At 42.3% G+C, this 23,540-nt stretch overlaps 1 protein-coding gene across 5 annotated transcripts; it reads left to right on the top strand.

The window, feature by feature from the left end:
• The first annotated feature begins 53 nt into the window (after nucleotides 1-53).
• LOC134426956 (RING finger protein 151-like) lies at nucleotides 54-20,950 on the top strand. 5 transcript variants are annotated; one of them, XM_063172397.1, is made up of 7 exons: nucleotides 54-157; nucleotides 4,338-4,451; nucleotides 5,412-5,635; nucleotides 6,857-6,996; nucleotides 8,810-8,972; nucleotides 10,342-10,462; nucleotides 11,418-20,950. In XM_063172397.1, exons 3-7 carry the CDS (start codon nucleotides 5,430-5,432, stop codon nucleotides 11,649-11,651), a joined length of 864 nt encoding a protein of 287 aa, XP_063028467.1. In that variant the 5' UTR covers nucleotides 54-157; nucleotides 4,338-4,451; nucleotides 5,412-5,429; the 3' UTR covers nucleotides 11,652-20,950. The 5 variants fall into 5 exon arrangements, with proteins under 5 accessions (XP_063028467.1, XP_063028433.1, XP_063028459.1 ...); XM_063172363.1 differs by having other exon boundaries at nucleotides 8,780-8,972; XM_063172389.1 differs by having other exon boundaries at nucleotides 5,409-5,635; nucleotides 8,780-8,972.
• The last annotated feature ends 2,590 nt before the right edge of the window (nucleotides 20,951-23,540 follow it).

Here is a 23,540-nt window from a genome sequence, read left to right as displayed (position 1 = left end):
GGACGGGACCCGGGACAGGCAGACGCTGCCGTGCGCATGCGCGGTGCCGGCCTGCGGCGTCTGTGCCACACACAGCATGGCGGAGCAGCCGCCCGCCGCGCCGCCGTCAAGCGAGAGCGGCCGTAAAGGGAAGCTGGGCTGCGCGGCGGCGGGCGGGGTGAGTGGCGGGGCCGCGGCCCCGAGCGGGCCGGGGGCAGGGGGGCCCGGTGGGGCCGGGCCCGGGGCGGGAGGCGCCGCGCGGGGTTTGTGCCCAGCGGTTGTCAGGGCCTGCGCCGGGCCGGCGGCGGCATCGCTGCCGTGTGGGGAAGGGAGCGGGAAGGGCGTGTGCAGCTGTGAGGGTGTTTGCCGCTGCCCGAGGCAGCGCAGGTGCTCTGTCTTGGTGTCGGGTCGCTCCTCCAGGTGTTTCCAGGCCGGCTGTGTGCTCTGTGACCGGGATCGTTGTCCGTCCCTGAAGCGCCTTCCCGGGCCGAACCCGGGGGCCTTTCCCCTGTTAGCTGTACCGAAATCCGAGGGGAGAGAGCTCCTCTGACCCCGGGCTTGGCTCGGGGCGGCAGAGCCCGGCCCTGCACCTGTGACCGAAGGTGGTCACAGAATTAATTAGGTTGGAAAAGACCTCTAGGATCACCAAGCCCATTCCAATGGCTGACCACCCTTTCTGTGAAAACATTCTTCCTGCTGTACAAGCTGAATCCCAGCCCTCGGCACAGCCTGAGGCGCTGGCCTCTCATCCTGTCACTGGCTGCCTGGGAGAAGATACCAGCCCTCACCTGGCTGCAGTCTCCTTTCAGGCGACCCATAAAGTCCCCTCTGAGCCTCTTTTTCTCCAGGCTAAACAACCCCCAACTCCCTCAGCCACTCCTCATAGGACTTGTGCTGCAGATCCTTCACCAACTCCATTCTGCAGATCCTTCACCAGCTCCATTGCCCTTCTCTGGACTTTGGTCTGTGCCAGGCATGTCATGGATGGCATTGTTCTGAGTAGGCTTTGCAGGACAGCATGTGTCATACAAAAATGTTCTTTGACAGAATAGCTATAGTAGTTATGTAGCTCCTGGTACAGGCCTTAAATTGGCTCATAATTTTTATATAAGCTTTTTTTTGAAAAAAAAATCCGTTGTTTGCATCAGTGTAAGGTGGTGTTGCTGTTCATTTATTCTTACCCTGCTCTGTACCTTTTCTCTTACACAAATGTTCATCCAACTCCCCAGTGTACCAGTCAGGGGAGCTGAGCTGAGGGAGTAGCATCCCTCAGCATCCTTGACTGCTGCTGTCTGTCTTTCTTCCCTTTCTGCCCTGGCTGCAGTTTCTTCTGCCTGGTCATGCCCTGCTTACACAGTCCCTAGAGCTTTTGCTGAGCCATCTACAAGAAATTCTAGCCTAACTAATCAAGTCAGGGTATGGTTGTCTGTATGGTGAGTTGCATGGGCCAGTTCAGGAAAAGGGCAAATTAAATGTTCTCACTGATTCAAAGGAGGGGGTGGAGGGAGGTGGGGAGCACATTTATTTGTGGATAGATAGGCTTGGACTATTATAAGAAAACTGCTAAAGTTAATTTTTTTCCCCCAGTTCAGTCTTAAAACAAGTCAGTTACTGAGAGTGATGCATCAAGTGCCTTGTACAGTCACAGCTGTAGGGGTGAGTCTGCCCCTTTGGGCACTGATGCTGGCTTGAAGTGGCTTACAGTGTCAGAGTGGCAAAAAACACACTGAAATATTGGGTATGTACAGCAGAATTTGTGAAAATAAAGACTGAAGAAATGTGATATCTCAGTGTCACCTATCCCTGGGCCCTGCATGGACTCTGTTCCTGCAGCATCTCTGAAAATGCTCTCTTAGCCATGCACATCTGTAGTTCTGGCGTGGTTCACTCCAGACTTTCAAGCAGTTTTGCTTTGTTTTGTCACATGAAAAAGAAGCATTTTTTAAAAATCTGAAGCTACTGCAGATGCAAAAATGAAGGTCAGTAATTTCATTTCAGTGCCCTGACTTTCACAGTGGAATAGCTTTGGTTAGTGCCAGGCATTTAGCATGCTATGTCATGATGTGGGAAGTACATCCCACCTGTATTCTCCCTGTTACCATACCCACACCAAATCTCTGTTTGAGGGCAGTGAAGTGTCAGGGCTGGTCTTGGATGTGCATCTGCCCAGCAAACCATGTGGGATGACAACTGTTGAAAAATCACTTGATACCTCTGAAGTCTGGAGGAGATTTTTGCTTGTCCAGAACTGCAGGGAAAAATAAAACATATGAAACAGTAAGAGGCAAATAGCATGTCAGAGTTTGTGTGCTTTCTCTCCCAAACAAAGAAATCTCTGCACAATGATACCCTTACAATTTATGCACCCTCCCCTACATGATCTTCACACGGCCCTTGTCGTCCAGTGGTGATTTTTGCTCTGGGGTCTTCTAACAGCTTATTGGGCTCTCTCTCCATGTCCATGCAGGCAGTTCACTGTTCTTATCTCGAGCTGCAGCTTCTGCTGATGGCCATGAGCTCCTTATCTCCTGCTTTGTGCTGCTTGTGCACCTGCTCCCCGGCAGAGCATGGGAAACTAAAATAAAGTCCTAGACTCAGGATAAACATTACTTAGCAACAACTAAAACATCGGTGTGTTGGCAGCATTCTTCTCATTCTAAAGGCAAAGCACAGCTCTGTAGCAGCTACGGGAAAATTGCTAAGGAAATTAACTCAGTTCCAGCCAAAAGCATGTCCAGGCAAAAGTCCACAGCTTTCAGCCTAAGGCTTCCACTTAGGTGGGACCCAAGCTACATATGCTAAGCAAGTAGATATAAGCAAACAGCATTCTAAATCACACAGTATTATTATTAGTAGTAGTATTATAATTCTATGTGACTTACTCTATTTAGAAGTTATTTGCTTAAGCTAAGCAACTGACATCTCTCAACAAAATAATTTCTAGGTGCAATCAAAAAAGGAGTGTGACAATTGGTGAATTGCAGTACAATTGGGAAAATAAGTTTGAGGCCAAATGGAGAAGTGAGAAGTTTCTGGGGATAAGCAGAAGCTGAAAATTATCTCATTTTGTGGTAAAGATACTGGGTAAAGTGATCTGTACTGCTAAAGTGCATGACATTCATCAGATGCTCTGCCTCTGCTTATTTTTTACTAAGGTGCATCTCTTGAAGTTGATAAGAAAATAAAACATCTCTGATTATTCAGGTCAGGAAACTTCTACTGGAAGAGGTCTGGGACTTCAGTAACAGCTGCTGGCATAGGTCCCAGAGCCATGGCCACAAGGCTTCCAGCACTGTGTTTTGCTGCTCCAACATGAGTCTTCAAAATGTCCTGAAGAATCCCCCTTGACTGTATTTTTTCCTCAAAGTTCCCATCCACTCTTCATTTGAACTTCAGTTTGGCTGGGGTTTTGCTTTATACATCCATATATATTTATATACTGATGCATATGTATATAATATATATATTTTGTTGTTGCTGTTGCACTTCATTTCTTGTTAAGCACAAATAAAGTTTTTTTGTTCCCCATTTGATAAAAATACTCTTTCTTGCATTCTGTTAGTCTTCAAACTTGTTAAAATATGCTGAAGAGTGTCTTGAAGACTTGATCCTCAGGGACTAGTAGTGTTTGTGCAAAATGTAGCTCACAGAATCCACAATTCCACTAGAACAGTAGAGTAGAACTCTAGGACAGTAGAAGTGCTTAGTTTTTCTCTTACCTGTCCTTGAAAGTTTTCTAAAAGCAGAATCCTCTGGGATTCACCAAACCAAATCAAAGTGTTAGGCTTACAGTTCCTATTATCTCATCTGTATATGCAGTTTAAGTCCTCTAGCATAACTTAAAGGGTTCAGTAATGGCATCTTTTATGATGTTTTAAATGAGCAACTCTAGTTATGCTACACAGCAATGATATTTGCCAATACAACAAACTTGACTGTAATAGTTTTGTTTTAAAAATGAACTGCCTGTCATGACTGGATTAGAACAGGTCAATAAGGAACTTCTGTCTTGTTCAGGAATATAATTTTACCAGATTTCAGTTGCTACTTTTCAATAATACTAATTCTGTTGTCGTCTTACAAACAAAGCTGGCTTCAAAATTGATCATCAGCAGGGTGTTCAGTTTTTTGATAAATATCTGCATCAGTAGTAATTGAAACAGAGACTGATGATTATTTTCACCCTAACCTAGTCAATTCTCCTGTGTTGATTTGTAGGTTTTCAGTGGCTTGCTTTGGAAAACTTGGTTTTAATGGGCTGTTAGGACAGCATCTATTCAGTAGCTGGCTTGTTAGGCATAGGACTCAGTCACTTAGGAAACACTACTGAGCCTTACTCTTTGTAATTTTTCTCATAGGCATAATAAAGCAGTGAAGAGAAACTGAAGGAAGCATTACATGCCTTACTGGTCAGAAAACTGTTTCTGAAGTATTTGGGCAAACTACATATATATGTAGTAAAATCTACAAAGGTAAGATATCTTCCTTTTCTATTTTATTTAGAAAATCTCATAACTAATGAAAACCTCTTTCATGAGTCTCAGTGGGTTTACAGAAGTAACTTTATATGTCAAGGAGCAATGTGGAGCCTAAAACTTATTCTTTTAAGCAAGTTCTGTGGAGTCTTGCCAAATTCCACAAGGTGTTTCATTATAGGATTTAGATGAAGGCAGATTGACCATTAGTTCTTCTTCACAAAGCTTTCAAATCCATTCAAAAGCTTCTCAGTTTTATAAAATAGATCATGTAGGAACAGACAGTAGCTCTTCATGATTTCAGGGTTAGCTGCAGTTTTGATTTCTTTTACTTCCTGAATATTAAGTATGTCGTTAAGCATGTGGAGATTTCATGCTGTTCCTCTGAAATGGAGGGCTACCGTGACTAGAGAGTCTTTTTTTCAGTATGAAAACAATATCTTAAGTGATGTGCAGTTCATGAATCCAGGATTTGCTAGCTGAAAGTGCCACAGCTATTGTTGGTAAGAACACCATTTTGTAAGTTTGTTAGGCATTATATGAAAGATGTTAAAATGGAAAGCAAACATTTGCTTTTGAATTTGTGTGATGTTTCTGCTTCGGGTAGAATTCATGTTAAAAAAAAGCTGTATGTTTCAGAGTGGCTGCTACAATTATGTTCAATAACAGCATTCAGAAGAAGTGCAGCTCCACTGTCCCAAAGTCTTTGCTTTCATAGTTCAGAATTTCTTGATAGAAAATTGTGATTCTGACATCCAGCAGTACAATTCTCAAATTCCCTTAAATCTGAAAGTCTCTGAAGTGTGTAAATGTTTGTTTGCATTCACACATTCACTTCTTTATTCACTGTATGGTCTCCATGTTTTTAGAATTGCTGTCAGGCCTCTTTGTGGATCTACCCATAGAGATTCAGCACAAAGATTGCTTTATTTCTGTGTGCTTGGGGTTTTTGAGCAGGCTGAAGGTGTGGAGAGCATGGGTTACGACATTGAGCGCTTCGTGGGCTATGTCAATGAGGGGCTGCTGTGCTCCATCTGCCGGGACGTGTTGGAGGACCCGCTGCAGGCTCCCTGCGAGCACGCTTTCTGCACTGCCTGCATCCATGGCTGGCTTGTTCATCACAGCAACTGCCCTGAGGACAGACAAGTCATTGATGTGTCTTTGCTACGACCTCTCTATAGGTACCCAGTCATCTTGCTGTGTGTTGAAATTACATGAATTTAGGATTTCTCAGTTTTGCTTGCACAGCTTCATCTCCTGTCAATACTGTTGCTCAGGCTGTCTTTATCCAGTATGCCTGTGGCAGACACCAACTACTTACAGGAAAGCATTAGCATTTTCTATTTATTATAACTGTTAGGGTATTAGGATTTCAAAGCTGAAAGGACACTTAGTTTGTTCTCTACCTTTTTATATCTTGAATATTGATTCCAGATGCCTGTCTGGATATTATTCTGAATGTCCTTTATGGCACTAAAACTTTTCCATACTTGATTTTACAGAAAGCAAGCAAAGCGACTCTTGATGGCAGTCACTACACACTCTGTATCTCTTTTCTTTTCAGACTTAGTTAGGTGCTGTAGTGGGGTTTGTAATTTACAATTCCTGGAGATATTAACCAAATTTATGACCTTCAAATCCTTTTTAAAAAAGATCTTTAGACATAGGAATGTCTGTTGTGAGCCACCTTGTCATGTAAATTGGGCTGTTCTCACTAGTGCCTTCTATAACTGGTCAGGCAGTTGGACCATATGATTGTTGTTGGTCTTCCCCAAACAAACTGTTCTATTTTAAACTGTAATTCCTGCTACTGTCAGAACAAAATAGTTTCAACAGTAGATGCTGCTTGTTGGTTAACATCTGCATTATCTAATCTTGCTCAGATTAACAGTTATGTATTTATAGTCTCCAGCTACAGTACATTTAACGTTGTTAGTACTCATAACATAATTTTTCATTCAGGAGATTTTACTATCTGGAAGTTAGCTATAGTGTAGACAGAGTACTAGAGTTTCATTTTTAGATTGTTTTGTCTGTACTCACTGTAGTCCTTTAGTCTGGCGTGTTTAGAAACACAGAACTTAAATAGCAAATGAGTAGCCCTGGTGTTTGTTATGATAATATCTGCTGAGCCAGTGAAAGGTCACAATTAAAAATTATTCAAAAATAAAGATTTCATTTGCACGTTTAAATTTGGACACTGAATATTTCATTCTTTCTTTCAAGCTGTTTTTTCTTGATATGGTCACTTGAATTCTTAAGCAAATAAATAAATTCAGCTAGTTACTCACAATTTTTCTTAATGGAGATTAGAATCTTGCTTTCTTTTCCCAAAAGTTTAAAATAGAAATTTTTCAATAATGTTCCCAGATTTAAGAACAAATTCTTTTCTTTGCATGTAGATATATGAAAAATGATTTAAACCGTCTTCAGCTACATTGCAGAAACAGAGAGTATGGCTGTGAAATGGTTTGTTCTCTGGAGTCTATAGACAGGCATGAAAGGGAGTGTGAGTACAGTCAGATACCCTGCTCCAATGCTGGTGAGTAGCATTCAAAGAAGTTGAATCCTTTATATTAAACAAACACGTTTGTCATCTTCCTGTCAACAGAACTGCAATAATGGCCATTATTTCCTAACAGAAATTCAAAGCTTTGGCATGATCTGCCCTTTACAGCAGTGTTTTTGAACAAAATGTAGTACCAGTTTATGGCAGTCATGATGATTAGCAACTGTTTCTTATGCAAAAACTAACCAAAATGAATATGATGACCTTCAAATGTATGAAAATGTAGTAGTGCATTAGTTTTGTTTTCTGTCAAATTATGAGTTTGGTTTCCAATTCTGACTGCATGTTTTGATGTTTGAATGAATGCAGTAGCCCCTGCAGAAGACCTGGGGATCATAATTTATTTATAAAATACCTGATTGCCTGGTGCATGTGAAGCTGTCAGCTCTGTGACATAGCATTAACAAGAACATATCTTGGAAATAAGAATTACTCTAAGCTAAATTCTAGTTAGAATTGTTCATGTTGAGATTTTTATTTAAAGCAAGACTACACCTCCTGAGAAAGAAACATACCTCTAAAAAGGAACATACTGTTAAAATTTCCCAGTTGAATTCATTTGAAATGTTGTCTGTTCCTAGATAAAGATAAAATCTAATTAATGATGCTAAGGGCTGCCATTGTAATTAATTATGAAATGATGAAGGTACTAGAAATGCTCTGCTAGAAGTTATAATTTTTCTCTTATAATTTTATAAGTTATTATAAGTGACTTCTGCAGATAATTGATTCACCTGTTCTACTTCCTGCAGAAACAGTAGTGTTTTACAGATTTATGTATTTTACTGTGTTTTACAGATTTATGTTTTTACACTGCACTGGTGTTTGGGGTGTGAAGGCTCTTACATTGCTCCAACTCTTCTCCAAAAATACATGGAGTGTATTTTGAGTACCTCAATTACAAATCATTGCATTTATTAGTAAAGCTCTTCTAGAGAACTCATTTATCATTTTCTGGCTTGGTTTATTGGGAAGTTTCAATACTCCATTGCTTCAGTTTTCTTAAGTTGATATTCTCTTCGCATTAATGCATTATTCTCTTTGAATTAAATGCAAGTGTGTACTTCATCAAAGTCAGTCTCAGTAATTAAACTACAAACTTCCCAAGTTTGACTTCATAAGTTGAGACTACAAACTTCAAGTTTAGAGAGTTGAATATAGCAATAATTTATATAGTGCTTATTTTTGATTCTTTACACTTTACTTTTAATCACTACAGAGCTGCAAAGTTTGTATCCCAGAATTTCTGTGGAAATATTTCTATCTTTGTATGAGTTATTAAATGTTCATAAATAAATGTTCTAACTTATTATGGTCTAGTACATTAGCGACAAGACCCAACAAATTGTTTGGAAAACAAGTTTACATTCCATCTCATCCACATCTCTCTTTACTACTTCTTTAAGTTTGATAGCATAATATTTTTTTACACATGTGTATTCTTTATAAATTCCAGTCATTGCAATCTATGATGGTAGCACAAGCAAGCTGCTAGTGTCTTAGCTTGGCATCAGGATTGTCATTACTGAAGTTGATTTAATGCCGGACCAGCAGTAGAAAACTTTATAGAAAATACAGAAAATGCATCCTTGCAGCCTTGCAGTGTTCTCAGTTAATGGATAAGTATCTTAGTGAGCGTTGTACGAGTAGCTATGTATGTGTAACTGTCATATTTCATGTCCTAAGGAAATCACTTCTCTCAGCTTCCTTTCTGGAGTGGTTTTGTTTGGAATGACTGAGAGTGCTTTTGTTGTAGATGCTGTCTTGCCTTGCTCCCCCTGCTCAGGTTGCACGGTGCAGATCGAGCGGCGTAACCTGGACGGGCACCTGGCGGTGTGCGAGTACCGGAGCCGCGAGTGCCCCAACGGCTGCGGCTTCACCATCCTCAGCGCCGAGGACACGCAGCACAACTGTGTGGCAGAGCTGAGGACTGAGCTGGAGCTGCTTCGGTACAGAGCTTGTCCTTCTCTCGGGGCTGGGCTGGGCTGGGCTGGGCTGAAAGTCACTGCATGAAGCACTTTGAAATACTAGCACTGCATTCTGGTATGTGTTAACTGGGCCATTAATTACTTGATGCTAACGGGCCAGAACTTTATCATGTGTCAGCATGGACTTTAAATTCTTACTGGTTTGATTCTTTTGTTGTTGGGTGGTTTTTTCCAAGTTACCATAAATCTTAAAATACCATTGCTTGCAGTTGAACAGAATTGCAAGCTTACTATTTAAAATGACAAAAAGCCTAAGAAAATGGAAGCTGGCAATTTAATTTTTCCATTGGCCTCTTATACAGATGAAGCCACATTATTTAAGAGTTGTATTTAGTTTATGTTTTTTACAGATTGAGAAGATAAAAATCTGTAAGTATTTTGGCAAGTACAGGTAGATTCAACCACTGAGGGTCTAATTATGATTTTTTTTAAGTTCTGGTAGATTAACAGTCAGTGAATATGACTCTTCTTACCAGCATCATTTTCCTCTTACGTAGGTTTCTGTAGCTTTCCCTTTGTACTATATTCGAGTTGTACTTTGGTTTTTTCCCCCACTCGTGCTCCTTCCCATTTGTATCTTTCAGCTCCTAAGTGTTGTGCTTTTGAACACTGCTGTTAAGTCAGGCTCAAATATGGTTTAAATGCATTTAGACCAAGTGATTCTGCTGCCTGGTTTCTGAGCTCAAAAGGTTAATGTAGTGCCATCTGGTTGTGGCTGTGGAGCTGTGTGAGTGACTAGGCTGTAACAGTTTACTGCATACTGTCATTTAGTGTCCACCATAAAACTGAGCGAGCTTACACAGAACCATGGAATCATTTAGATTGAAAAAGAGCTTTAAGATCATTGAGTCCAGCAGTTAATCCAGTGCTGCCAGGTCCACCACTAAACTGTGTCTGTAAGTGCCTACCATGTCCACACACACAGGCTGTCTCACTTCCTTACATGTTTAGCAGTACTATAGGATTCAGATTTTTATCTTGGCTGCTTCTTATTTCATAACACTCAGCAAGCACATACTGTAGGCAAACACCAGAAAATCACTTAAAGTCATAAATACACCTTCTTGAGCTCTGAGAATATTTTATTTGAGGAGTATGATTTGACTGTCCCTCTATAGGCTCCTCATGGGCACTTTAATGCCCCTAGGCACAATGCACTTCTTTATGCTGTTTTTCTTTTTAAATTAATAAATCATGCCTCTACAGAGGCATCCTGTAGAGCTTGATGGGAATCAGTTCAGTCTGCTTGGCTGCAAGAAGGCTTTCTGGATTTTGAAGATCATTCTTTTCTCTGCTTACAAGACTTAACAAGGAGAAATAAACTTTTTAGGTCAGAAATGATCTGCAGAGTGGAGGAGGCAAAACATGAGATGGAGTCGAGGTTAGATTCACAGAGAAGGCATATGGTCCAAAAAGAGAGTATTCTGCAAAATGAAATTGAAGAACTAAAGGTAAATACAATTTTTTTTCCTCTCTTAACAGTCTAGCTTTTTGCTTTTCCCAGTTGCAGTTTCTTATTTTGTAAATAAAGTCTCATACAGAGGAAAATGGCATTAAGTATGGGGAACAAAACCATCAAAGCTTTGCCAGGTTATCTCTGTGGAGAAGCAGGCTGGATTCTGTATTCCTGTGGTTTACTGCTTCAGGTTCACTGGAGCTCACCTGGGTACTCCACCCGTGTTCTGTGCATGCATAACATTGTCAGCAGATCAATCTGAAACTGATTTCAGTGTCTAAATGTAGAGTATGCATCACAAACTGGATGTAATTAAACATTCAGCCCCATTTTTAATTGCTATCCAAAGTGGCTTAGTCCAGAGCTTACACAGAGCCCTACTGCCAAGACTGGTATTTGCACTGTGATCAGAAGGTTGGAAAGAGTCACAACAAACTTCATCAAGTAACAAGCAAGGCTGTCTTATCTTTTATTCATCCTCTTTTTATTATATCACAGAAAAATTATTTTTAAAGCAATCATTTTTAAAGCTTTTAAAAAGTTTTTTAAAATTTATTGTTCACAGTTTTATTTTTACTGGATTTGTTGCTATATCCTTGAAGAATGTATCTGAACATAACCACAACCATATTTTGTTTGGATTCTTGAAACAGAAAATAAAAGCAGCACGTAGGTAAATTGGCTGTTTCTTATCATACTTCATAAGAAACAAAATATGCAAACAAAATGTTTTTGAGAAACATATTGGAATCTTTAGAACAAGACCATCCCACAAGGTGAATGCTGGATTGTGTCTCAAATTGTTTACATTTGTTGCACTATCAAAAAAAAATTTTGGTGGTTTTTATTCTGAAGACTCCATCACCCAACACGCGTGGCCAGCTCAACTTCATTGCAGCATCATTAGAAGAGAGTTTGTTTCTTGCAGTAAACTTGTGTTTGCATTTCAGAGTCAGATGTCACGGCTGATGTCAGATGTGCGGTCTCTGATGGCTGCAGAGAGGCAGCACCGCCAAGAGCTGGAGCAGGCAGAGCTGGAGAAGCGGGAGTTAATGGAGCTGCTGAAGGGGCTGCAGAAGGACTGCAGATTGACTACTACAGAGGGAAGCAGGAAGTCAAATTTCCGTCCTTTGACACGACTAGAGAGTGTGAAAAGAAAACCTAGGGAAGTTACAGTTATCTAAATAGTACTAAGCTCAAAAAGCATTTTCTTCAAATACTGGCTTCTGGCAAACTACTTTCTTTGAATGATTGGCAAACTTTATATAATTTCTGATTTACTTCGGGTTTTTTTAAGTCTTAATTAGAACGGTATTTCCTTTGGGGCCATAAAAACTAACAGAAGATTTTTTCCCCGAGGGAATACTGGTCATTAAAACCAGTAATTGGAAGACATAATTTTAGCTAATGTTTTTATAGAAAGGGAAAGGAGTCTTGTTCTCTCTTTACTGCATCACTTACAGGAATTTTTCAAGACTGAAACTACAGCCTTTTGAAGTCAAAGATACTGACTATTATGGACCAGGAAGAAAAAAACATTTCAGTATCTCTTTCTGAAACAAAAAAGCAAATGTGACCATTTGGGATGTACTTAATTTGGGGAAAAGTAAATAGTAGAATCAGTAAGTCAGTAATAGAAATTAATAAGATTTTGTTTGTTTGTGGTCAGTAGAAAGTCTTATTTCAAAGATGGAAAGCAAGCACTTTAAATTGTAATTCTTCTGCTATGTAACAGCTTTGGGTGAGGTTGACTATTGCTTTAGAGCTTCTTCTCATTTCTGAGGCTGATAACACACTTAAGAGACTAATACTGGAGCCTGAGGTAATAGAATAACCTTTAAACATATGTGTTAATAACTTTGAGTTTGTGGGAATGGATCTGCTTCTTACTTAAAACTTTGAAGCTTTTATATGTGAAACTATCAAGTATTTCTACAGGATCTTTTAAGCATAAGACCAGTCATTTGGTACCCAATGTCTTTAAAGTATATATAGATACCTCGAGTATCCTTAATTTTCTTGTGGCAGGTTTAAGGCTACTTGATATGCGCAAGAGATGAATATTTGCACAGTCACTTGGGCTTCAGACATCTGTTAGTGCTCAAGCAGGCTTCAGGGAGTGCCAGAGCCTGGCTCTGTCATCAGAGGGTAACAGAACACCTGGGTGGAAGTAGGTCAGTGATCTGCTCTACTTAGCAGTACAACTCAAAAGTGGAGGTGGAAGGATTAAGGGATGTTAGAGCATCTGAGGAAGAGATTGACTAATAGAGCATTTTCTGCCTCCCCTGAGGCAAATGTACCAGTCAAATGCACCTCAGAAAGGGGAGGGTGACTAGAGACGAACCTAGGGTGGCAGGTCTGTGATGCATTGGCCCGGCTAAAGTGCATCTACACCAACACAGTGTGGGCAGCAAGCAGGAGGAGCTGGAAGCCGTTGTTCAGCAGGAGGGTTTTGATGTTGTCACCATCACAGAAGCATGGTGGGATGACCATCATCATGGGAATGCTGCAATGGCTGGATATAAGCTCTTTAGAAGAGACATTGGCCATCGTGAGTCAGTGAGGAGCAAGGGGTGGAGCTTCCTGTGTTGCTGCTGAGTGGCTGATTATAAGAGGTCTCTGGGGAGCGCGGCGACCAGAGCGGGCAGACGGGTGTGGTGAGTCTCTGGGGCGTATACAAGGCAGCTTGCGCGGCAGTTCGCGCAGGCGGGGCAAGCAGGCAGGGTTGCCAGCTTTCTTGCTAATAAGGAGTCCTCTGTGTCGTTTGAGGTCTTTCTGCTGCCTGGTTGTGTTTGAGGTGTCTGTTAGTAATGGTTTCTACACGGTCAAAACTGTGGCTGGTATAAGTGTAAGTGACCAAGTTGAGCCCTCCAAAAAGGATGTGTCTGTACAGACCCATCCATGCCCAGAGTGTTTGAGGTTATCAGTGGCTTCAGGGAATGTTGTGGAGGAGACCTGACTGCAGTGTGAACAAGTGAACGACCTCCTTTCATTGGTGGCTGAGCTTAGGGAGGAAGTTGAAAGGTTAAGGAGTATAAGGGAAAGTGAAAGGGAAATAGACTGGTGGAGTTCAGCCCTTCCATCTTTAAGGGAGCCCTCTGACCGAGAGACTGAGGACTTATATGCCTCCCCGTCTCAGGCAATAGAAGGGCACCTGGTAGTTGATGAGGAGTGGAAATGAGTCCCTATTTGGGGACGTAATAACAAAAACTCCTCCCCATCCCATCATCCAGCCAGGTACCACTTCAGAATAGCTATGAGGTCCTGGATGATTTAGGAGAAAATAGTCTGCCCAGTGAATTATGGGCAGTTATGATTCATCTGTAAGATGGATCAATACCTCTAACATCAAGAAGAAAGGAAGGGTAATCGTAGTAGGTGATTCCCTCCTGAAGGAAACTGAGGGCCCCATATGTTGACCAGACCCATCCCACAGGGAGGTTGTTGCCTCCCTGGGGCCTGGGTACAAAATACCACTGAGAGACTTCCTGGGCTGATTCAGCCCTCTGATTATTACCCCCTGCTGATACTCCAGGTTGGCAATGATGAGATTCAGAAGAGAAGTGTCAAGGCAATTAGAAAGGACTTCAGGGTACTGGGTCAAGTAGTTGATAGGGCAGGAGCACAGGTAGTGTTCTGCTCAGTCCCTTTGGTGACCAAGGAAAACAATGAAACAGGAGAATCCGCATCATCAACAAGTGGCTTAAAGGGTTGGTGTCATCGGCAAAATTTTGGATTCTTTGATCGTGGGGAAACTTTTACAAAATCTGCTGTACTGGAACCAGATGGGGTACATCTCTTTATTAAGGGCAAAAGGTTTTTAGCTCATGAACTGGCAGACTTCATTGAGAGGGCTTTAAACTAGATTTGAAGGGGGAAGGGGAAGCAGCTGAGCTATCTGGAAGCAGGCCCAAGGGTTGCAAGGCCAAGTTAGGGGTGAAGTCAGTAGCCCAGATGAGGTGCATGTATACCAATGCACACAGCTTGGGCAACAAACAAGAAGAGCTGGAGGCCATGGTGCAGCTGCAGAGCTGTGATGTAGTTGCCATCACGGAAACGTGGTGGGACAACTCACATAGTTGGAGTACTGCACTGGATGGATACAAGCTCTTCAGGAGAGACAGGAAAGGAAGAAGAGGTGGAGGCGTGGCCCTTTATATTAAGCAGGACTTTCAATGCCATAGAAATTGAAACTGAGGATGATGGAGTTGAATGTCTATGGGTAAGAATAAAGGGGAAGGCCAACAAGGCTGACACCCTACTGGGAGTCTGTTATCGTCCACCCAACCAGGAAGAAGAGGTAGATGACTTACTCTATAAGCAGCTAGGTAATGTTTCAGGATCATCAGCCCTTGTTCTTGTGGGTGACTTCAACCTACCAGACTTCTGCTGGGAACTTAATACAGCAATAAAGAGGCAGTCCAGGAAATTCTTAGAGTGTATGGAGGACAACTTTTTGTTGCAGCTGGTGGGTGAACCCACCAGGGGAGGGACTATGTTAGATCTGCTGTTTGCAAACAGAGATGGGCTGGTGGGAGATGTGGTGGTTGGAGGTCACTTGGGGCAGAGTGATCATGAAATAATAGAGTTCTCAATATTTGGTGAGATCAGGAGGAGCACCAGTAAGACTCTTGCATTGGACTTCCAGAGGGCAGATTTTGGCCTGTTTAGGAAACTTATTCAGAGCGTCCCTTGGGAAGCAGTCCTAAAAAACAAAGGAGTTCAGGAAGGGTGGGCATACCTCAAAACAGAGATCTTGAGGGCGCAGGAACAGACCATCCCTCTGTGCCGAAAGATCAGTCAACGGGGTAAACGTCCAGCCGGGCTGGGCAAGGAGATTTTGGAGGAGCTTAGGAATAAAAAGAGGATGTTTCAGCTTTGGAAGGAGGGTCAGGTCTCTAAGGAAGTATTCAAGAAGGCTGCTGGAGCATGCAGAAAAAAAATTAGGGAGGCCAAAGCTCAGTTTGAACTTAAAATGGCGACTTCTGCAAAGGATAATAAGAAATGTTTTTACAAATACATTAATGCTAGAAGGAGGGGTAAGACCAGCCTTTGTTCTTTATTGGACAAGGGAGGGAACTTAGTATCTGCAGATGAGGAGAAGGCAGAAGTGCTTAATGCCTATTTTGCCTCAGTTTTTAGTGGGAAGATGACTTGCCCTCAAGACACCTGCCCGCCTGGGCTGGTTGATGGTGACAGGGAGCAGAATGGTCCCCACATTATCCAAGAGGAGGCAGTCATAGAACTACTGAAATGCTTGGATATTCATAAATCTATGGGACCAGATGGGATCCACCCCAGGGTAATGAGAGAGCTGGCAAACGAGCTTGCAAAGCCACTCTCCATCATTTACCAACAGTCATGGCTCACTGGTGAGGTTCTGGATGACTGGAAGCTGGCCAATGTGATACCCATTCACAAAAAAGGTGCAAAGGAAGATCCTGGTAATTATAGACCTGTCAGCCTGACCTCAGTACCTGGCAAAATAATGGAACAGTTTATATAAAGTGCCATCACACAGAATTTACAAGATGGCCAGGGTATCAGACCCAGCCAGCATGGATTTAGGAGGGGTAGGTCATGTTTGACCAACCTGGTCACCTTTTATGACCAGGTAACCCGCCTAGTGGATGTAGGGAAGGCTGTAGATGTTGTTTATTTGGATTTCAGCAAGGCCTTTGACACTGTCTCCCACAGCATACTCCTAGACAAAGTCGCAGGCCGTGGCTTGGACAGGAGCACCCTTTGCTGGGTTATGAACTGGCTGCATGGCCAGGCCCAGAGAGTGGTGGTGAATGGTGCTGCATCCAGCTGGCAACCAGTCACCAGTGGTGTCCCTCAGGGGTCTGTGCTGGGGCCAGTTCTGTTTAATATTTTTATTGATGACATGGATGAGGGTTTAGAGTCCTTTATTAGCAAATTTGCAGATGACACTGAGCTGGGAACGTGTGTTGATCTGTTAGAGGGACATAGGGCTTTGCAGAGGGACTTGGAACAGTTGGATGGATGGGCAGAATCGAATGGGATGAACTTCAATAAGTCCAAGTGCCGAGTACTGCACTTCGTCCACAATAACCCCCTGCAACGATATAAGCTGGGGACGGTGTGGCTGGACAGTGCTCAGGTGGAAAGGGACCTGGGAGTGCTGGTTGACAGTCAGCTGAACATTAGCCAGCAGTGTGCCCAGGTGGCCAGGAAGGCCAATGGCATCCTGGCCAGTATCAGGAACGGTGTGGCCAGCAGGAGCAGGGAGGTCATTCTTCCCCTGTACTCAGCACTGGTGAGGCCTCCCCTGGAGTACTGCATCCAGTTCTGGGCCCCTCACTTTAGGAGGGACGTTGAGATGCTTGAGCGTGTCCAAAGGAGAGCAACGAGGCTGGTGAGGGGCTTGGAGCACAAGCCATATGAAGAGCGACTGAGGGAGCTGGAGTTGTTCAGCCTGGAGAAAAGGAGACTCAGGGGTGACCTTATCACTCTCTACAACTCCCTGAAGGGTGGCTGTGGTGAGCTGGGGGTCGGTCTCTCTCTCCGGGCAACAACAGACAGAACAAGAGGACACAGTCTCAAGCTGCACCAAGGGAGATACAGGCTAGAATTAAGGAGGAAGTTTTTCACAGAAAGAGTGGTCAAATACTGGAATCATCTACCCAGGGAGGTGGTGGAGTCACCATCCCTTGATGTGTTTAAAAAAAGACTGGATGTGGCACTTGGTGCCATGATCTAGTTGAGGTGTTAGAACATGGGTTGGACTCAATGATCTTAAAGGTCTCTTCCAGCCTAGAATTTCTGTGATTCTGCTGATCTGCTTAAGGTTAGGAAGGCTCTGCAGACAGACCTGGACAAACTCAATGTGTCAAGGACAAGTGCACGAGGTTCAGTAAGGTGAAGTGCTGGGTTCTGCTCTTGGGTTGCAGCAACCCCATGCAGTGCTACAGGCTGAGGGCAGAGTGGCTCAAGAACTGTTCAGCAGAAAGGGACTTGGGTGTGACAACCAGCTTAATATGAGCCAGCGTGTGCCCAGGTGGCTAAGAAGGCCAATGGCATCCTGGCCTGTATCAGAAATAGTGTGGCAGGGATTGTCCCTCTGCACTTGGCACTGGTGAGGCCACACCTCGAGTACTGTGTCAAGTTTTGGCCCTTCACTTTAAAAAGGAAATTGAAATGCTGAAGCATGTCCAGCAAAGGGCAACAAAGCTCATGAAAGGTCTAGAAAGCTTGTCTTGTGAGGAGCAGCTGAAAGAGTTGGGTTTGTTGGTCTAGAGAAGAGGAGGCTCTGGGAGGACCTTTTCACTCTCTACAACTGCCTGAAAGGAGGGTGTAGCCAGGTGGGGACTGGTCTCTACTACTGTGTCCACAGGGAGGGGATAAGAGGAAATGGCCTTCAGCTCAGACAGGGGAGATTCAGATTAGATGTTAGAGAAAATAATTCACTGTTATGGTAGTCAAGCATTGGAATAGGGTGCCTGGGGAGCTGGTTGGAGTTACCATCCCTGGAGGTGTTGAAGAGTTGTCAGGATCTGGGGCTGAGCAATGGTTAATGGTTTAGGGGTTGCAGGACTAGTTCTGGGTTGACAGTGGAACTTGGTCTCTCCCACCCTTGATGATTCCATGATGCAGAGTTTGCAGTTGGATTTTTTAACAGACCCACAAATAAAGGAGGGGTTTATCTGTAAGCACTGCATGAGAAATCTGTTCAAGGACTTTCTCCAAACTTTTTACACAGCCTGTTCATGTTGCTTTCAGTGGTGTAACCAAGCCATATTCTCAGCTCACCAATGGAGTAACTATAGAGATACCTGGCCTTCTGTTTGCTGAATGCATTAAATCAGTTTTGGAGGCTCAGGAAGATGTGTGCAGGTTCAACAACCTGAATATGGTAATTTTATCGTTTAGAAAACAACTGCATTACTGTGCATGCCTTGCTGTTGCTCAGAGCAATGCTTTTATAGCTAATAGCATAACCAAAGAGAGAGGCAGCAATCTTCTTTAGCACAGTCTGCATTATGAAGATCTGTGGTCAGAGCTGTCTGAATTTCAGGCATTAATAAATCCTTCTAACTTGCCCTTTCGTTAGTACCACTGAGGCAGATGTGCACATATTCAGGTCTTGAGTATTTAAAAACTGGTCTTGTGTATTTAAAAACTGACATAAATAGTTCCTCTGTAAAGTAATTGAGAGTATTTGGGGCACTAGCAATCTCACCAATTCATGCCATAGCACATCTCTTAAGCAGCCATATTTAATAACCTAAAGCAGTAAACCTGTAGCTATAATTTGGGAAGACCTGAATTCACACTAAATGTTCAGGGGCCACTTCACTTACATTAGTGTGTATTAAAGCAATAGGTAGAAACTAAGAATGCTGTTTATTCTTGTGTTCTGAACAAGCTAGCTGTGAGTGTCTGTGCCCTGTGTGACATTATTGCAGCATTCACACTAATTTTCAAGCTTTTTTGCAGCACCAGAGATTTCATGCGATTAGATTCAGTTAGTGCTTTTCTGTGTACTGTAACTGTGTGGTTGTGATGTGACTTTATCTACTTTGCCTAATGTAAAGACAAAAATTACTTCAGAATCCATTAGAACTTGATGAGCTGGATCATCTTTCCTGAGTCAGAGGGCAGTAACCCAATCTTTTCTGTTCTGACCACAGAAGAAAGCAAGCTATTTGCTCTGTGCGTTCCCCATAATGGGATCTCTGCATTTGTTTGCTTTAGAAACTTCACCCACACATTTCTGACTACATTCCTCCTAGTATGGGAAATAGGGTTTATTTAATGTTTACCTAGCAATTGACCTGCTGTCTTTTTCCTAAGTGATGGACATGAAACTGTGAGAAAGCATGTCCTAGGTGCAAGGAAGGACTTCCTGCTGTGCTGTTGAGCTCTGATAGTCTGAACTTCCAATGTGGAAATGTGGCAGTGCTTTGGGTCCACAGCTGCAGCATGGGCTGTCAGTTTGGGCTTCCTTTAGCAGCAAACAAGCACTTTCAGAGATGTTTTAAATAGGCACACAGTAGCTAATGGCATCAGGTCCCTCTGGTGACTTTAAGCTTTATGCCATTCTTCTGGGTTGGTAATGGTTCTGCACTTCAGATTTTCCTCTGCTAATGAACCCCTCAGAGGGTGGCATTGCTGAAGTATCATCATCATTTGACCTGTCTTACAATTGACTAGACTGACATTAAATAGCCTGTTATGTTAATATTTCATCTACTTCTTGCTTTTCCAGTCTCATGTATTATGCAGGTCTTAATAGCAGTTGGCAGCAGCGAGGGATTTTTTTTTTCTGTCTTTCAAATAGTCTCTTAATCCTGTTCACAAAAACTAAGAGACTCCAAATATTGTACTAGACTTGACATAAGTTAAAGACATTCACTTGAAAATGATACTTCCCTAGTCATGATCATACTTTAGCATTATATGAGACACTGCTGAAAGTGCATTACAGGAGGATTCCAGCATGGAATTACTGGTATTACTGTCCTCATACTAAATCACACTTTAATCAGTTCCATTTCCTCACAAGTGGAACTGCTGCTCCGAGTGTACCAGTAACTGTGCAAATTGTCGTATTTTGAATTGCTGCTTGTGTCTCTTTGCACCTGGAAGAGGGAGAGCAAAGAGAGAGAACAAGTGTGGTGTGACTGTTCCTTCTGCCCAAAAGCAGAGATGTGGCCTCACCAGCTTGTGCCATCAGCCAGCTTACCAGTGTGAGCTGCCAGCCTGTGGCAGGGAGTTAACATGGCATTAGAATTAAATGGAGATTAAATCATGGTCCACAGTTAGGTAGATACACAGTGTCACAGTACCAAGCCTGGGAGATTGAGAAACAGAGCTCAGAGCAAGTGGTTAAGTAAGGTATGTGGAACTTGCATAAACAAGAGTTTCTTGGCAGCACAGAAGGGAAGGGAATTGCACAGTCAAGCAAAATACCTGCTATAGTGATGTATTTTGGCTGGCCAAAAATGCTTTTATCTGAACCGTTCTTAGGTGTTTGTATGAAGTAACGTTTTAATAGTCCCTGGTTGCAAAGAGTTCCTACAATTTATAGAAATTGGTAGCCTTGCAATTGAAATTTTCCATGTGCTGTCCTCTTGGATGTTTCTGGCATGGTGCTTCTCTACAGCCACTTTCCTTCGAAGTGCTGGGTAGTATTGACAGGAGCAGTACTAGCCTTGCCTTTCTCTGTACTGTTGTCAGGTGGAGTACGGTAGGTCAGGAAGATTTTAGCACGCAGAAGATGCCTTTATCAAGACCTACAATTCTATGCAACTTTCTATTAACTGAGTAAACACTGAACTGTCTTCCAGCATTATGGGTCGCTGCCAGTCTATTTACATTTTCTACCTTTATATGCACAAGGATAAACCAGCAGTCAACAGATCTTAATCTCTAGTGTGTATAAGAAATGGTAACACTTTGTATTACTTTGAAGTACACTTTGTATAAAAGTTGAACTAATAAAGGGTCTACACCATAATTAACACACTTCGGTTCACTTCATTCTGTACAGAAGTTTGAGTACCTCTTTATGACATTTAGGTACACTGGCCTGCAGAGCACAGGAGTCACAAATGCACTGCAGTCACAGGCTTGCTGCCCTGGAATAGGCAAGGCTGCATTTTCCCTCCTAGAGGAAGCAATAAACAAAGCAGGTGTTCAGTCAAACTATCCCTTCTCCACATTTCCCTCCCACCTCAGATGGGAGTTTCTGAATCGGATGAGCTTCGAAGGCAAAGCACTGGCAAAAATTTGAGAATTCCTGGAGTACGACACTCCAGTCCTGCACAGACAATAGGACAGTGAAGGGGCAAGGGAAGAACTCATTCTCTGTCCATTAACTGCAGGAATCTTACCCCTAATGCAATTTTTTTAATGGCCACTACAAATACCTTGGTGGAGACATGTAAGAGCAGCAAAACAACAGAGCTGTTGTATTGCTTAAACGTGAGCAATCCAGACTTGGGGCACTCAAGCAGGAATTTGCTGCATGCAGTCCTCTGCCCTCACTGACTAGACCCATTCTTACCTGCTGGAGGAGTTACTCAGCAGAAGAAAAAAGGCTGAAAGCCAACATGGCACAGAGACCAGCCCAGATCTGGGCTGATAGCCTGTTTATCTCCTACACCTCTCCACGAGCACCTGGCCCTCAGCCACATTACAGACTGCACAGCAGCTAAGGATTCTGGAAGCAAAACCAAATGCACACAACTTGTCTCACCCTTATGCCACACACAAACTGTGCCTTTGTCTGTCCATGCTGCATTGGAGATCTTTTCTGCCTCACTCACTCTCCTCCCAGTGTTCTGCTCATCAAGTCAGCACAGGACTCTCTGAAGTTAGCCACTTCCTGGTGTTCCAGTCAGGAAACAAAACTTGAAAATGTCTTTTAGCCAGAGTATCAAAAGCAAAATTGAACACTTCTTTGAAGTGTTATTTACTTATGGTAGCAATCTCATTTTAAAAAGCAAACCAAGTAACACCTGAGTTTTAAACAGCATTATTTCATGCTGAATTTATCCATGAAAGGAACCACTTTGTATTGAAGGGTCACAGAACTAAATTCAATAGTAAAAAAAACCAAAAACAATAACACACTTCTTTTTTCAAGTTTAAATTTACATAGCTTTCATACACCAATGTAACCAACCCTTTATTTCCTCCTAGTTTGAAAATTTCTAATGTGACATGCTGTATATTTTAAACTTTGAAGAACCAGTACTGAATACTTACATATTTATTCCATGCTTGATACTTTACTTTTCATTTCAAATTCCCTGACAGAAATCAAATTATTTATATCCCTGCTAGTTTTGAAAACAGTAAAATTCTAAAAAAATAACCACCTTAAACACATGGTATAAAGGAGTGAGTCAGCTTTAAAAATATTTATGCAGTGCTCCTTAAAAAAATAGCATTAATAACAGTAATGCCTGTGAAAGCTCCGCCCATTTTAGTCATTATTAGTAAAATTACATCTCCCTCGTATTTTACCATTCAGAAAATTGTTTAGCTTCCAATCCAAATCTGTCCATGTTATTTTAAACAAGGTTCAACCCTTTAAGAACCGATATTGCTCCCCACAGGTGAACCCAGTCAGTTCATGGGCGTTCCCCACTTTCACTGGTTATTCAATCACCTCCCAGGCAGTAGGACAGTCTCAGAGTCTCCATGCAGGAAAAATACAGCTAATAGGGGCCTTCTGTCTATCAAATGAAAAACCTACTTAATTTAGTCAGGCAGTATAGAGGTAAAAAAATGTCAGTTTAACACAATACCATACTTTAGAAACACTTGAAATACGATACAGGCAGTATTTAAGTAGAGTAAGACCCCTCTTTAGCACTTCTGTAGTGTCAACAGACCAAGCATAAGTGAAAATCAAACTAAGTCTTACAGTGGAGCTCATTTGCAAATATTGCATGTGGCCTTTAGGCTACCCCACCCTGTCCAAAAATGCAATGGCTACTGAAAATCTGTTAATTTTATGAAACCCACGGAGCCCAAAGGAATGCAAACACATAAAACCTTACTTCACTGAATTCAATATGAAAATTAATTCAGAATTTAATCGAGTAGTGATATTTCTTTATTAATTCCTACTCCTCCTTCTTCTCTTTGCACTGTATCTCAGTCTAATCACAGGAACAAAACTCCAGTTCTTTATATACTACATGTTGGCTCAGGTTACACACCTGTGTCTCTGCCCTCTTCTCAACTATGTTAGGCAGAGGAGAGGGAGGGAACAAATTAACTCCAGGTACTCTAAGGGTATGAGTATTTGATTTTTAACTGAAAGTATATGCTGCTTTCCAGTCAAATAACTCCTGTCCTCCTAATGCATGAGCTGGAGTTGTAAAGTAAATGATGGAATGTTGACTTATTCTTCCTGAAGTTAGTGACAGACTTTATTCAGATTTTGCCTGGTGTGGGACTTAGAAGTTTCTAATCTCATTTCCCAAGATGTACAACAAAACCTACATAAATTACATTGACATTTGTATACTTTAACAGATTAATTATTTTCAGTTATTCTTCCTTCCATCACTGGCTACTGCACCTCCTGGCAG

The sequence above is a fragment of the Melospiza melodia genome, chromosome 1 (assembly GCF_035770615.1).
Source record: "Melospiza melodia melodia isolate bMelMel2 chromosome 1, bMelMel2.pri, whole genome shotgun sequence".
Taxonomy (NCBI): domain Eukaryota; kingdom Metazoa; phylum Chordata; class Aves; order Passeriformes; family Passerellidae; genus Melospiza; species Melospiza melodia.
This window is presented reverse-complemented; position numbering and strand designations above follow the sequence as displayed.

Coding starts and splice junctions, on each gene's coding strand:
- LOC134426956 (XM_063172363.1), top strand. CDS start 5,430: ATGGGTTACGACATTGAGCGCTTCGTGGGCTATGTCAATGAGGGGCTG. Junction 6,997..8,779: donor GATACCCTGCTCCAATGCTG/GTGAGTAGCATT, acceptor CTTTTGTTGTAG/ATGCTGTCTTGCCTTGCTCC. Junction 8,973..10,341: donor ACTGAGCTGGAGCTGCTTCG/GTACAGAGCTTG, acceptor TAAACTTTTTAG/GTCAGAAATGATCTGCAGAG.